General features: G+C 41.8%; 1 protein-coding gene across 1 annotated transcript; it reads right to left on the reverse strand.

Moving 5' to 3' along the window:
* Window positions 1–278: 278 nt before the first annotated feature.
* On the reverse strand, window positions 279–11,861 carry capgb (capping protein (actin filament), gelsolin-like b). The gene is made up of 9 exons (XM_071532021.1): window positions 11,743–11,861; window positions 6,548–6,741; window positions 4,695–4,849; window positions 3,896–4,054; window positions 3,162–3,311; window positions 2,676–2,762; window positions 2,405–2,537; window positions 1,634–1,725; window positions 279–1,384 (listed from the first exon to the last, which is right to left on the reverse strand). The coding sequence occupies exons 2-9, from the start codon at window positions 6,738–6,740 to the stop codon at window positions 1,319–1,321; spliced, it is 1,035 nt and encodes a 344-aa protein (XP_071388122.1). The 5' UTR covers window position 6,741; window positions 11,743–11,861; the 3' UTR covers window positions 279–1,318.
* Window positions 11,862–12,200: the final 339 nt, after the last annotated feature.

Raw genomic sequence — 12,200 nt, forward strand, 5'->3', positions numbered from 1 at the left:
TTTATATATGTCACCATGGCAACAGGGACAACAGAGTTTCAATGAAGGTTATATAAAAAGCGTTTAACTCTGGTGATACCATTGGTCGACTGTCATGGGCGGAGGCACAACCGAGCCTCTGGATATCCAGAGCAGAGGTGAAACCCAACATGTCATAACAGGGGAGAGGAGGATTAGCATAATTACCATTATGATCATGAGAATAATGAGCAGAAGGGAATATGTGCATTTTCATTACTGGTATAACTGCTAGCAAAGGAGAATAAAGTTCAAACCACTTATTGTACGTGGACTCAGGGATTTATTATATTTTCAAATGCAGGAAAATACATCTATGTTACTTTTAAACAAATGTAAAAAAAAAAAAAAAAAAAACACCCCGACAAATCCAAACTCATTCTCTGGAATCTTCTTGGCTTTAAAAACAACAATTTAAGACTTAGATTTAGAAGATTTAACAGGAGCAGGTGGTCTGGTCCTCATGATGAAAAGTTATGTAAAAATAAGATACAGGCGCTTTTTAATCCCTCGTTAGCTTTATGCTCGCTCTCACAAGAATTTACTAATTTGACCTGTTTCCTTTAAGGCAGACTCAGGAATATGAGGCACCGTTGGCTCTAAAACAGTAAATTAGAAGAGGAAGACAATCAACTTTTCCAATCACAACAACACCTAAAGATCTGTGTGACAGTGCTGATGGGTGACATTTGAAAAAAAAAATATCTCAGATTTTGTTTGGAGATGAAATAAGATGAGATGAAAGAATCCCAGTGAGGAAACTGTGTTTGTATATATATACGTATATGAAGAGTTTTGTTCCAAAATGAGATTTCCACCATTTAAAACAAATGACACCCACTCTCCCATATTGACTGCTGGCATGAAAGTTAAGCACATTATGGGTTAGTATTGAAGTTAGGAGTCAATTAACACATTTGTTTATAAAATTTGTTTATTTTTTGAGGACAGAATCATTTATGTTTTTCCAATATTGCCTGATGAATGTGAGATAGCAATATTTTTTCCAAAATATAGCAATATAGCATTTTGAAATGAAACCCTTCATATACTTATATGCATATAAAAGTGGCATCACATCTCTGATTCTACCTAAGTCTAAAACAAGCAATGCTCCGTTAGTACAGTACCTTACAAATATGTACATACAAGTAGACGCATATAAAAAAAAACATGAATGTCAATGTGTATCAGATGCTGTCGTTTCTTGACAGAAGACTGAGATATTGAGATACTGAGACTGTTGGGTTCAAGCTAATTTCTCATAAGTGCAAGACATGTGAATTTCCCCATGAAATGTTTAGTTCCAGTTCTTGAAAAATTGCTTGAAGATGATGGTCTCCCTCCCTTGTGGCAGGATCTCCACCTGAAGAATAGAATACAGAGTTTACATATATTTTAACTGCTGATTGTATACGCATAAAGCATTTACAGTACAGCAAATGGTTTCATTTAGTGGAGGTGATAATCCCAGACCTGTAAAATATCATTTAACATCATAACAAGCTGCAAGTTTACAGTAAGGCTGAGAATGTATCTGGTTTTCCTTTGTACAGTTTGGCACCAGACAGAACAGTTGCTACAGTAATGTCTAATCTAATATCTAAGGGCTCACCTGTGTTTTCATCCTGGGGTAGTTCATTTGCTGGATGAAGTTATCCGCCATCTTTAGGGCCTCCCTCTTCTCCTCAGCATTGGCTCCGCTACCTGTCAGCCATCAATGAACTAGATTGGTACTGGTGATTGAAGAGGTGCAGCCATGTGCTGCCATTCATTCTTGTACAGTATGAAAATCAACTTCCACAGACTTGAAAATTACCCAGCTTTAATTTGCTTTTGTCATAGTTTCTCTGTTTTATTCTTATTTCCTTCTGCTCGAGTTGAGTGTTTTCATATGAGTGCACACATGACATTACGCTCTGCTTACTGTCACCCGCAGCAAGAAGTGGAAGTCTTCACCAGGAAATAATCCCTCAAAAACATGTCGCCTTACAAACTTTATTGTCACATTTATGTCTTTTTATTTGAGGCGTCTTTGTTAGCTGAGACAGCAGTTAATTGACACAGTAAAGTTTGGTTTTTTAAAAATGATTTAAAAAAATGTTGAAAAAAATCAGATTACACACAGAAAAATGATTGGGGGAAATGTACACTAGACATAGACAGTAGTGAATGTACTATAACTCTAAATGATAGGAGAGGAAGAAGTGGCTATCCTCTGATATCTCACCTCAGTCTCACCTCCTCACAAACTGTCGATCAACATTTTTGACAACACTCATTAAAATTTCGTTCAATTAGATACTGATCGAACAGCTGCCGTTATCCTCAGGCATGCGTTTGAGGAGGCAGAGGTTTTCTGGTTGGGGGTCGAGTATTTCCTCACCTTTCCAGACGAAGATCTTTCCGTTGGCCCCGTTGTCCAGAATGAAGCAGTCGTCGCGCACCAGCAGCTCCTTGGCAAATGGGCTCTTCTCCGACACTTTGGTCATCGTCATCGAACCTGTTGCATCAGACACCTGTGGAGCAAATGAACACAGGGTTTCTGTTTTGTTTGATTACAAAAAGCAGGTTTAACACAAAAAGTTTTTAGACACAAGTATAGTAATAGTTTTGGCATATGGATGCAATATTGACTGTTTGACAAGTGAAGCTACCTTGTAGAGGGAGGCAGAGTTGGAGGCGTCTGCTTTGCTGTCCTCCTCTGGAGTGCTCTCTGCGAGCGCTGGCACCGGGCCCAGGACCTGCTCATCAGGAGAGTGGGGATGTTTATGTAAGCAAAGCTGACACCAACCTCAGAAACCTTAGCGACTGAAAAAACAGATTCGGAGCTTTCTTTGGGACTGATTTCTTTTATACCACTTGATTTCAAAGCATTTTTTATATTGACAACCATTCTGCAACGGATTCTGATGATGGTGGTGAATCACAGTAAACATTAATAATGTCCTCTATAAGTATAAAGTATGAAATTAAGTGACTATTATCGAAGGGAAGATTTTTATGTGACTATCAACCTCTTACCTTAGTCTACGCTATAGTCTTACCAAGTCTTTTGAATAAAATGAAACATTTGCATACGCTGAGGCACAGCTTGCTGAACTGAGAGGATAACTGTTAAGAGATGATGTCAGTCAGTTTACCTTGAGCATCTCTGGTGGCTCCTCCCCCTCGCAGATGTCCACGATGCGGGCTTTACCGTGTCTGTCTGTGTCACGGATCAGCGAGGCAATCTCACGCACTTTCTGCTTCTCGAAGATGTTGGCCTGGGAGCCGATCCACGACATGATGGTCTGGAGGCCGCGGAAGCAGCATGAGATCATATAACTCTGACAGTCTCACTACATGTTTCACAGCAAACCGTTTCATTTTTTTCAATATAGCTACATCGCACATTTTTCAATTAACCTCCTATATATTAGGCATACAGATCTACTCAGATTTAGGGAAGTACCAGGGGAGTCTACTGTTACACTTGTCACTTTGACTTGATTTTCAAGATCAGATTCAAAAGATCAGACTTGATGAGGCCACATAACTGTATGTCCACACTAGGCTTTAATACGGCTGTTATGCTTCTCCTGTTGTATTTATTTAAATCTGTACCTGCTTTACTTACTACCACTAAACCCTAACCTAACCCTTTTCATCTCCTTACACTGCTTGTATTCCCATTGTGGCTGGATTATGTTAAAAAAATGTAGTAGTAAATTCAATCACAATGTTAGCCTGACCACTTCCACATCTGGTTTTTGAAAGCAATATGAGCAACATCAATTTTTTCTGTCCAGACCTGTCACTCAGCTGGATCGAATGAGAAAAACTTTCACTGAAATAAAAACTGTAAAAGCTGGATTTGAGGAGCGTTTTCTCTCACCTCGCCAAGGTCAAGGATGAAGCAGTCTCCCTTGTTGAAGCTCTCCCAGGACAGCTCCACCTCCTTGGCACGGATGTTGCGCTTCCCTTTGATCTGGTACAGCCTGTGCACCGTCCCCGAACCCTGAGCCCTCCTGAAGCCGGACTCCACGCCTCCCTCCTGTGAGGAAAGGGGGACGTTCAGTTGAAGGCAATATAATTTTGACTTTTATTTAGAAGTGTTTGACTTTGTTTTACCAGGCCTAACTTGGCACGCATGGAAGCCGCGTGCACACGAATGCACTTTGGCACAGAGAAGTCATGATATCATGGATACTGTAAAATGTTTATTTGTTTTCAAACAATAAAAAGATACTCTGATATGAGTGATATGTTTGTTTTTTAAGTACAAGTTTTTGATTTAGGATCGAAAACCTCAGATGCCTCAGAATGAAATATCCCACAATGTGAAACCACTGTGCAATTGTTACATAATTAGTACAATTATTGGAATGTCTTTGTGAGTTTGTGGTTTTGCAAGTGTATCAACTATAAATGAAACTGTACAAGGCAATCTGGTGTGCATGCAGCCTCAAAATTTGACAATTTGGAGATACAAGGTTTTTTTCACCACCAGGTTTTTTTTGGTTCCACCAACCCATAGAGGACCATATAGTTATTCAACTGGAGTTAAAATTGGAGTTACAAGGTTTTCACATGATGATATCCTCACTCATGAAAAGTTTTTCAGTCATCCAAACATTTCACTAGTTCAAACAGCCTCCAGAATTAAGGCTATCCCGTTCTTAGCTGGTCCCCACCTTGTAGCTGACCCCTCTGGGGAAGAGGATCATGAACTCCGGGGACTCGTAGCCCTGGACCTGCCGGTGCTGAATGGGGTCGCCACCCAGGAAGTTGTCCAGCTGGGTGGCCAGCATGGCACACGCCACCTGCTCATCCCGAGACGACTTCTCACCTGCAGGACACAGAAACGAATTAAGAAGAAGAATTAAGAAAGCCAGAAAATGTCAGTTAAAAAGAATGAAAGTGTTTCTCGCACTTGGTATGTCAAGTTTTCGGGCAGTGACTCCTTTCATGGTAGAGGTGAAGGAGACAGAGAGACAGAGCAGATAAAGAAAAAAAGAGAGAGGGGGTGGAAGAGAGAGAAGAAAGAGTAGCGAGGATAGAGACAGAAGAAAGAAAGAGAGAGGAAAAAGGGAACAGGTATCAACAGCGAGGTCAGAGAGGTTAAGATGTCAAAAAAGGGACGCGGTGAGGGAACAAAGAGGCGCTGACGGGCGTGATGGGTGATGGGTCGTGAAGACAAAGGGGATGAGAAGAAACAGACAGACAATGACAACACAGGGGTCATGGGTTGTAAGCGAGGGAGGGAGGGAGGGAGAGAGGGTTCGGAGAGATGCATGCTTGAGCAGCGAGAGAGCCCTCTCCAAGCTGTAACAATCAGCTTAGTGTTACCTAAGCACCGGATACATGCTGGAAACAACAGCCACATTTGAGTACTGTAACAGTCCTCCTGCATTTTTAACGAGCCCTGCTCAAAACCTGACCATCCCTTTTCCCTCGGGAGTTCTTCCCCCCTTTTGTATCTCTCTCTCTCTCTCTCTCTCTCATCATCCTCCCTTCCCACTCCATCCAGCCTCTCTCTCCTCACACAATTACGCAATGGGTCAGCATTGTGTCTCATGTGTCATCACCATTAGCGGGAGGGTTATTAGCTTTTCAACCGCAGGCCCTTAATTAGGTGTGTAGTGCTCTCAGGACGTTGGCTAGCACTTTGGCTAGACCGGGTCAAGCCTAAAAGACAAGCATCCCTTATCTCCAAGTGATGTGGAGCTGAGTCACTCCTGCCTCCTTAAGGATGGAAACACCTTTCCACTCCAGGCAGAACAGCAGAGTCACTCCCCATCTCTTCGAACACACCCTCTCCCCACTGAAAGATATCCCCTTACCTCTTCTCATCGCTCCGTTTTGCTCTTATTTTGTTTCTCTTCCTAGAAATTCTCACTCCTGGAAAAGAGAGCTTTCCATGTGCTTTTCTTTGATAAATAAAAGGAATCTAATTGAATCTGTTGTACAACATCAGTGATGGATTTAATTCCAAAAAGAGATACCATCAGTTGTAAAATGTGCCACCTACTCAGACACAAAGGCAAAGGCTCACTATTGATGTATTAGCTATCTTAAGCCCTTAATTTACAAAACAACATTCTCAAGGATCAAATATACTACAGTCAAAAGTTTGGACACTCCTGATTGAATGTACTATGTTTTTCATTATCTTAAAGACATTTTGATCTAAAGGCTTATGCTTAAATGCTTTAAATTTGTTTCTTAGACAAATATAAATAGTGAAGTTGATGCCTATGTATGAATTTCTTTCCAAAGCCTTTGCCTTTCCATCAAGGCAAAGGGCGGCTACTTTAAAGAATCTAAAATATAAGATAGTTTTGATTTGTTTAACACTTTTTTGGTCACTGCATAATTTCATTTGTGTTATTTCATAGTTTTGATGTCTTTACTGTTAATCTAAAATTTGGAAAATAGTAAAAATAAAGAAAAATGTGGTGTGTCCAAACTTGATGTGTACAGCGTTTTGTAATGAAACCTCTCATATGTACAGTACATAAACACAGATGTGTCTCCAGTCTCTCACCTATCCACATGTGCAGATCGGCCCCCAGCTGCCCGCGGTTCTCCAGCACCAGGTAGGAGTCTCCGTTGAAGAAGGCTCCCACCTCCGAGGGATCCAGCAGCACCGCCTTCATCTTCTCCACCCTCCACACCCGGAGGCCCGGCTCCCGGATCTCTGGCCCAAACTGCCCCGGCGCCGCCTGGAATCGGAGCATGCTGCATGGAGAGAAGAGGAGGAGAAGGGTGGTAAGGTGAAAAGGGGAGAAGGATCGGTAAAAATACAAGGCAGAGAAGAGTAGGTATGGAGAGATTTGGCCCTAAGTGTATAGATGGAAAAGCTTGGGAGAGAATCAGGGCAGGGAATTAGGTTTTGCTTTTGCTAAAATAGGACCATTTTGCTATTTTACCTGCCAAATATGATTTTTACAGTGGAAAAGGGTGAAACAGACTTCTGAACATTTGTCTTATCATTTGCCAAAGTGACTGGCAGGTTTGACAAATTTACCCTGGAGGTTTCTCCCATGGATGGGGAGAAACTGGCTGAAAAAGGAAGTGTGAATACTTATAAGTGGGTAGTTGTTTCTGTCTGGGGCTGGATGCAAGGTTTTGGTTGAAGTAAGGAGAAGCAAAAGCAGAAGTTGACCCACACAGTCCTTACAAATGAGGGAAGTGGCTAATTTGTCACAATAAGAAGGCGAGTAACTTTGACTTCCTTTCTGACGTCCGGGACAAGGAACAGAGTTAGAAGGTGGCAGCTGGATTAAAACAACTTCAACTTTACTATGATAAGAAAATATCTACTGTTCTGCGCATGGGCTGAAAAATGTGACTTTTGAGTGTATGCCAAAGAAAGTTTATGAAAGTGTAACTGCAAAGACCTGGATCCGTGTCAAACACCTACAAACCACAATCCCCTGAAGAAAGACAGAGACAAGGATGTGGTTAATGTGATGAGCACTATTAGTTAGAAGAGAAGAACCAAAATGAGGGGTTGTGTTGCTGCTTAAAGACCTACATTACATCACTTTTATGCAACACAACACCAGGCAGACATACCAGTGCCACGCTATTGTCATTGCACAAAATAGGGCGCGCCTTTACGCAAGCTGGATCATGTCACATATGAGCATGAGCCAGGTATAGACTTGGTTGAGTCACTCAAGTATACACTTCTCTCTCTTTCTCACACTTATCTCACCTTATTGCACAAGAAGAAAGAAGAAAGAGAAATATGTCACCTCATCTATATACGTCTCTCTCTCTCTCCTACTATCTTCTTTCACCATGTCCTGCTATATTTTGTTTTACAGAGAAGACAGAGAGAAAGAGAGAGAGATGTATAACTATAACTATAACTAACTATATATAACTATATACCTCTCTCTCCTCCTCTCTTCTCTCACTCTGTCCCACTATGTTTTGTTCTGGCTACAACTGCCAGAATTGAGATACACACAGATCTTACTTTCTGGCCTCTCTCCTCATCAAATGTGTCCATGTCATGATTTCCAGGTAATGATCAGAGTAAGCAAATGATAAGAATCACAACTCCAGTGTTATTGCTCTCATGCAGAGAAAGGGCAATCAAGGCCTATTTGGTTTGCTTTATCAGAGAAACTACACCCAAGAGCAAATGTCCAAACATAAACAGACTGCAATGGAATGCACTTCATAGCTGTTGTAAAATGCATTACTTCATATTTAGATGTTTGATGTGCAACTCCATGCTTCTGTAGATATATAGATATATATATAGATAAGTCTTCTTTGGATGATAATGCACAAACATTTGCAACCTTATATGGTCCCCACATTGCAGCTACATGAAACAGTATCTGTTGAGGTTTCCGTTCTGTCAAACAGCCGTTGATAAAAACAGGCCCTGTGCACCACAGGGGTTCTGATGTTTTCACTATCTATTCTGCATCAATATAATTGTTGCAGTCTCAAAATAAACATTAAAGACACACATATATGCTTCCAAATAACATGGGTGGAGCATTAACTACATCTTTCACGATAATTATTATTATTACTCAGCAGTTTATGTTTCAATTTAGCTGCTAGACAGGCGCCAGGCAGCAGCCTTTACTAATAAAGGAGGAATGGAGCGGAACGAACGTGGCTCAGTGTAAATAACCTCAACTGCCGTGATTATAGTGATTACAGTCGATTGAGGACACAATAACTAGGGACACTAATTCACCATATCTGATGCTTCCTCCAACTCTCTTACATTGTGTGTGTGTGTGTCCGATCAGAAAGGATGCAAACTACAGTGCTGTCTTGCACCGGCAAAAAATGAATGCAATGCAAACTTTGAGGCTAAATCTTGATTTATCTCCAGACTTCAGACATGGGATGACAAATTCAAAACTACTCCTCAGACAGCGGGAAAAATGAGAAGCTATCAGAGCTACGTGTTTGCTTTGTGGCAGATCGCAGAACAGAATCACACCGCACAGGATGTCAGCGCCGGCTCCACCCTTTTCCTGCTGTCACCAGCGGTTTTCAAGCCACGCATGGTTTTACAGTTTCCAAGATACTCAATCGTCCCTCTCTCCTGATATCTGATATCATAAGTAATACAATTTATCTCCCTCCCATCATTTTAACGAACCACGGCCAGTAAAGAGGTGCCGTGTTTGAAGACATCAAAACAAAGGAGTAAAAGTGACTGTCAAAAGAAACAGAGACGGACAGAGAGAGAGTAAATATTTGAGCGCATAAAATGGTAGGCAGGACAGGAGCGAGGAGAGGGAGGAGAGGAGAGAGAGAGAAAGGGCCGATGGCAGCACATGCAAGGGCCCTCAGGCGGGTTAGGGTTACAGTGCTTAGACAGCCACTTGAAGAGTAAGTAAGGGACGGAGAGAAAAAGCCCCAATCCACTTAACTGTATGTTCTCCCCTGGTACCTCCGGCATGCTGCCTGACTCTGGCTCCATTCTGCGTGTCCACTGGAGTGTGTGTGTGTGTGTGTGTGTGTAAGGGATCGAGAGGGCTGGCGAGGAGGAGTGTTTGCGCTCACCTGGCCTGGTTAGCTTATATGTGGGAGGTAACTGGAGCCGGGGTGATGATACCCGCGGCCCGTGGCTAGGACGCCGTGTGTGTGTGTGTGTGTGGTGGTGGTGGGGGGGGAGTCGGGTTCCTGGTTCCTGGCTAAAGCTAAACACCAAGCTGATAATTACTGGGACAGTTCCCCTCTTCCCCTCTCTTCTCTCCTGACTCCAACTCTTCCTCCTCCTCTTCCTCCTCTCTCATCCCCGCCTTTTGTGCGGCCCTGCGCTCTTGGCTGTCTCCCCGCTTTCCATGGACAGGGTGAAGGAGAAAGCGACAGATAAGAGTTGAAAGGTTGGAGACCCTCTCTCTCCTTCCCTCTTATTCTACTTCTTTTCCTAGCACTCGCTCTTACGTTATTGTTCTGACTTCACGGCACGAAGGCCCTGACCTTTGCACTCCTTATTTTTCCTCGCTTGTCATTTTTGGTGATACAGGAATCAAATTGTGTTGATCAATTTGGATAGGAGCCTGAGCTAAATGCAAAAAAAAAGTATATTGAACAAAAATATAAATGCAACATGTCAAGTTTTGGTCCCATGTTTCATGAGCTAAAAAAATATAAAATATCCCATAATTTTTTCCACAAAAAAAGTCTTGTGCACAATTTTTTTCCCATCCCTGTCAGCGAGCGTTTCTCCTTGGCTGAGAATGCTTAAAGTAAAATTGTTGCATGTTGCGTTTATATTTTATTTCAGTATAAATGTAAAAAATAGGACTTCTTACATGTGCTGTTGAACCAATCATGTACTATGAGGTATTAGTATGAAAGAGACTGATTCTTAAACACCCCCTTTCTCTCTCCACTAATCTCTTTAAAAAGCATTGATTTCAAATTACAGTTTAATCACTGCCGAGGGCATTAATCTCTATAATCCAATCTAATGACTTTCGGTGGGGACAAAGAAAGGAAGGAAGTGAGGAATAAAGACAAAAGGGAGTCGTTTCTTGTCTTGAGATGTGGCCAGTGAAGGCAAGGCAGGCCGAGAGGTTGGGAGAAAGAAACTGGCCCTTTGGCCTTGGCCACTGGAGCGGTTAGTGGAGTCTGGTTAGATGATGAAGAGAGAGAGAGAGAGAGAGAGCGAGAGGACAGCGGGGTAGAGATGGAGACATAAGGTCAGAGATAGGGTACAGGGGTCACTGAACCAATCAGTCATTCATGCGTTGTTAACCAGACAGAAATATGAGAGCAGACAATATGCAGGCAGACAGAGTAGGAGGCGTGGAGAGACCTGAGAGCAATCTGTCGATTGACTGTGTGTGTCTGTGTGTGTGTCTGTGTGGTGTGTGTATGTGTGTGTGTGTGTGTGTGTGTGTGTACAGCTCGGTGTACTGTATGTTTATGAGATTAAGAGACTGAAATCAAGACAGTCCGATAAAGATGGGGGGAGAAATTGAGAAGACCAGTGGACAAAGAGGAATGAGAAAGCAAATATAGTGCAATACGAATCATAAAAGTACCAAGGTGGGTACCAAAGAAACTAATGACAGTCTGTCATGAAAGATTATATCATATATTATGATGATATATTATTATTTTTATTTTTTTTCTGATCTTATCTCTTGTGAAGCACTGCTTCAAGGTGCTATATAAATAAACTTTACTTACTTACTATACTTACTATAAGACTGTACTGCTACAGCTGTGGGACAATTTGCCTATTAACCTATATTAATAGCAGCCTGACTCTCCTGAACTAACTAAAGGCACAACACTCTAGGATCTTTAGATACCACTTCAACACTCAACACTAAACTTCAAGTAAGTTATGAAACAGCTGTAAAATCGAGACCATAAACTTTGTGAAGCAGTGAGACAGACAGACACAGGGTGGGAAGAGGAATGTGAGACTGATAACAGAAGATTTTAGAGTGAAGCAGAGAGGGAGCGACAGAGTGTGGGTGGAAAGATGGATGTTACAGTGAGTGGAGTCACCGGAGTGAAACTGGAGGTTTGCTGTCCCGCCCTGAGATTCCTCTGCTAGTTTCAGGAAGGAATGTCAGATGTGCAGATTTGGAAAGGAGTGTATGGGACGAAAAATAAAGGGGAAAGAAAAGGAAAGGAAAACAAGAAAAGAGGAAAAAATGGAAGAAAGGGTAAAATTGACTCTGGGATTGTAAAGCAGAATATGAAGTAAAAAAGTTTCGTGGTTGGACTTACCTTGCAAAGTGAGGTGGCGGTATAGGAGAGAGCACGTCCGAGCAGAGAGTGGAGAGAAATGCAATCAGGCAGGGGCAAACACGTCCTAAACACACAAACTCTCTCTCTCTCTCTCTCTCTCTCTCACACAAAACATGGATATTTCCTGCCTCTGTCTGCGGTCTTAGCCCGGCCCCCTGACTCACACACAAAAGCAACAAAAAAGTGCGGAAACTTGACTGAATAGGAATTGAGGTGTAAGCAGAATTTAAGTTAAAACCAGAAGGACAGTAAACTAGGCTAATTTGAGAAAAACCTTGTTCTTATCTTCTTATGCTGTTTATCATAAACTCTAAGTCTGTTTAGTTTTTCCTTCATAGTTTTTTAAATCCTGAAGGCAGAATCTTTTTTGCATTTTTTAGCAATGTCCATACAAAACCATTTCTCTAAAAACTCACATGCTGCACATTCCAAAATCT

Source organism: Centroberyx affinis, unplaced genomic scaffold, assembly GCF_046629955.1.
Source record: "Centroberyx affinis isolate AG114_WGS23_722 - 3 ecotype Tasmania unplaced genomic scaffold, CSIRO-AGI_Caff_v1 ptg002154l_1, whole genome shotgun sequence".
Taxonomy (NCBI): domain Eukaryota; kingdom Metazoa; phylum Chordata; class Actinopteri; order Beryciformes; family Berycidae; genus Centroberyx; species Centroberyx affinis.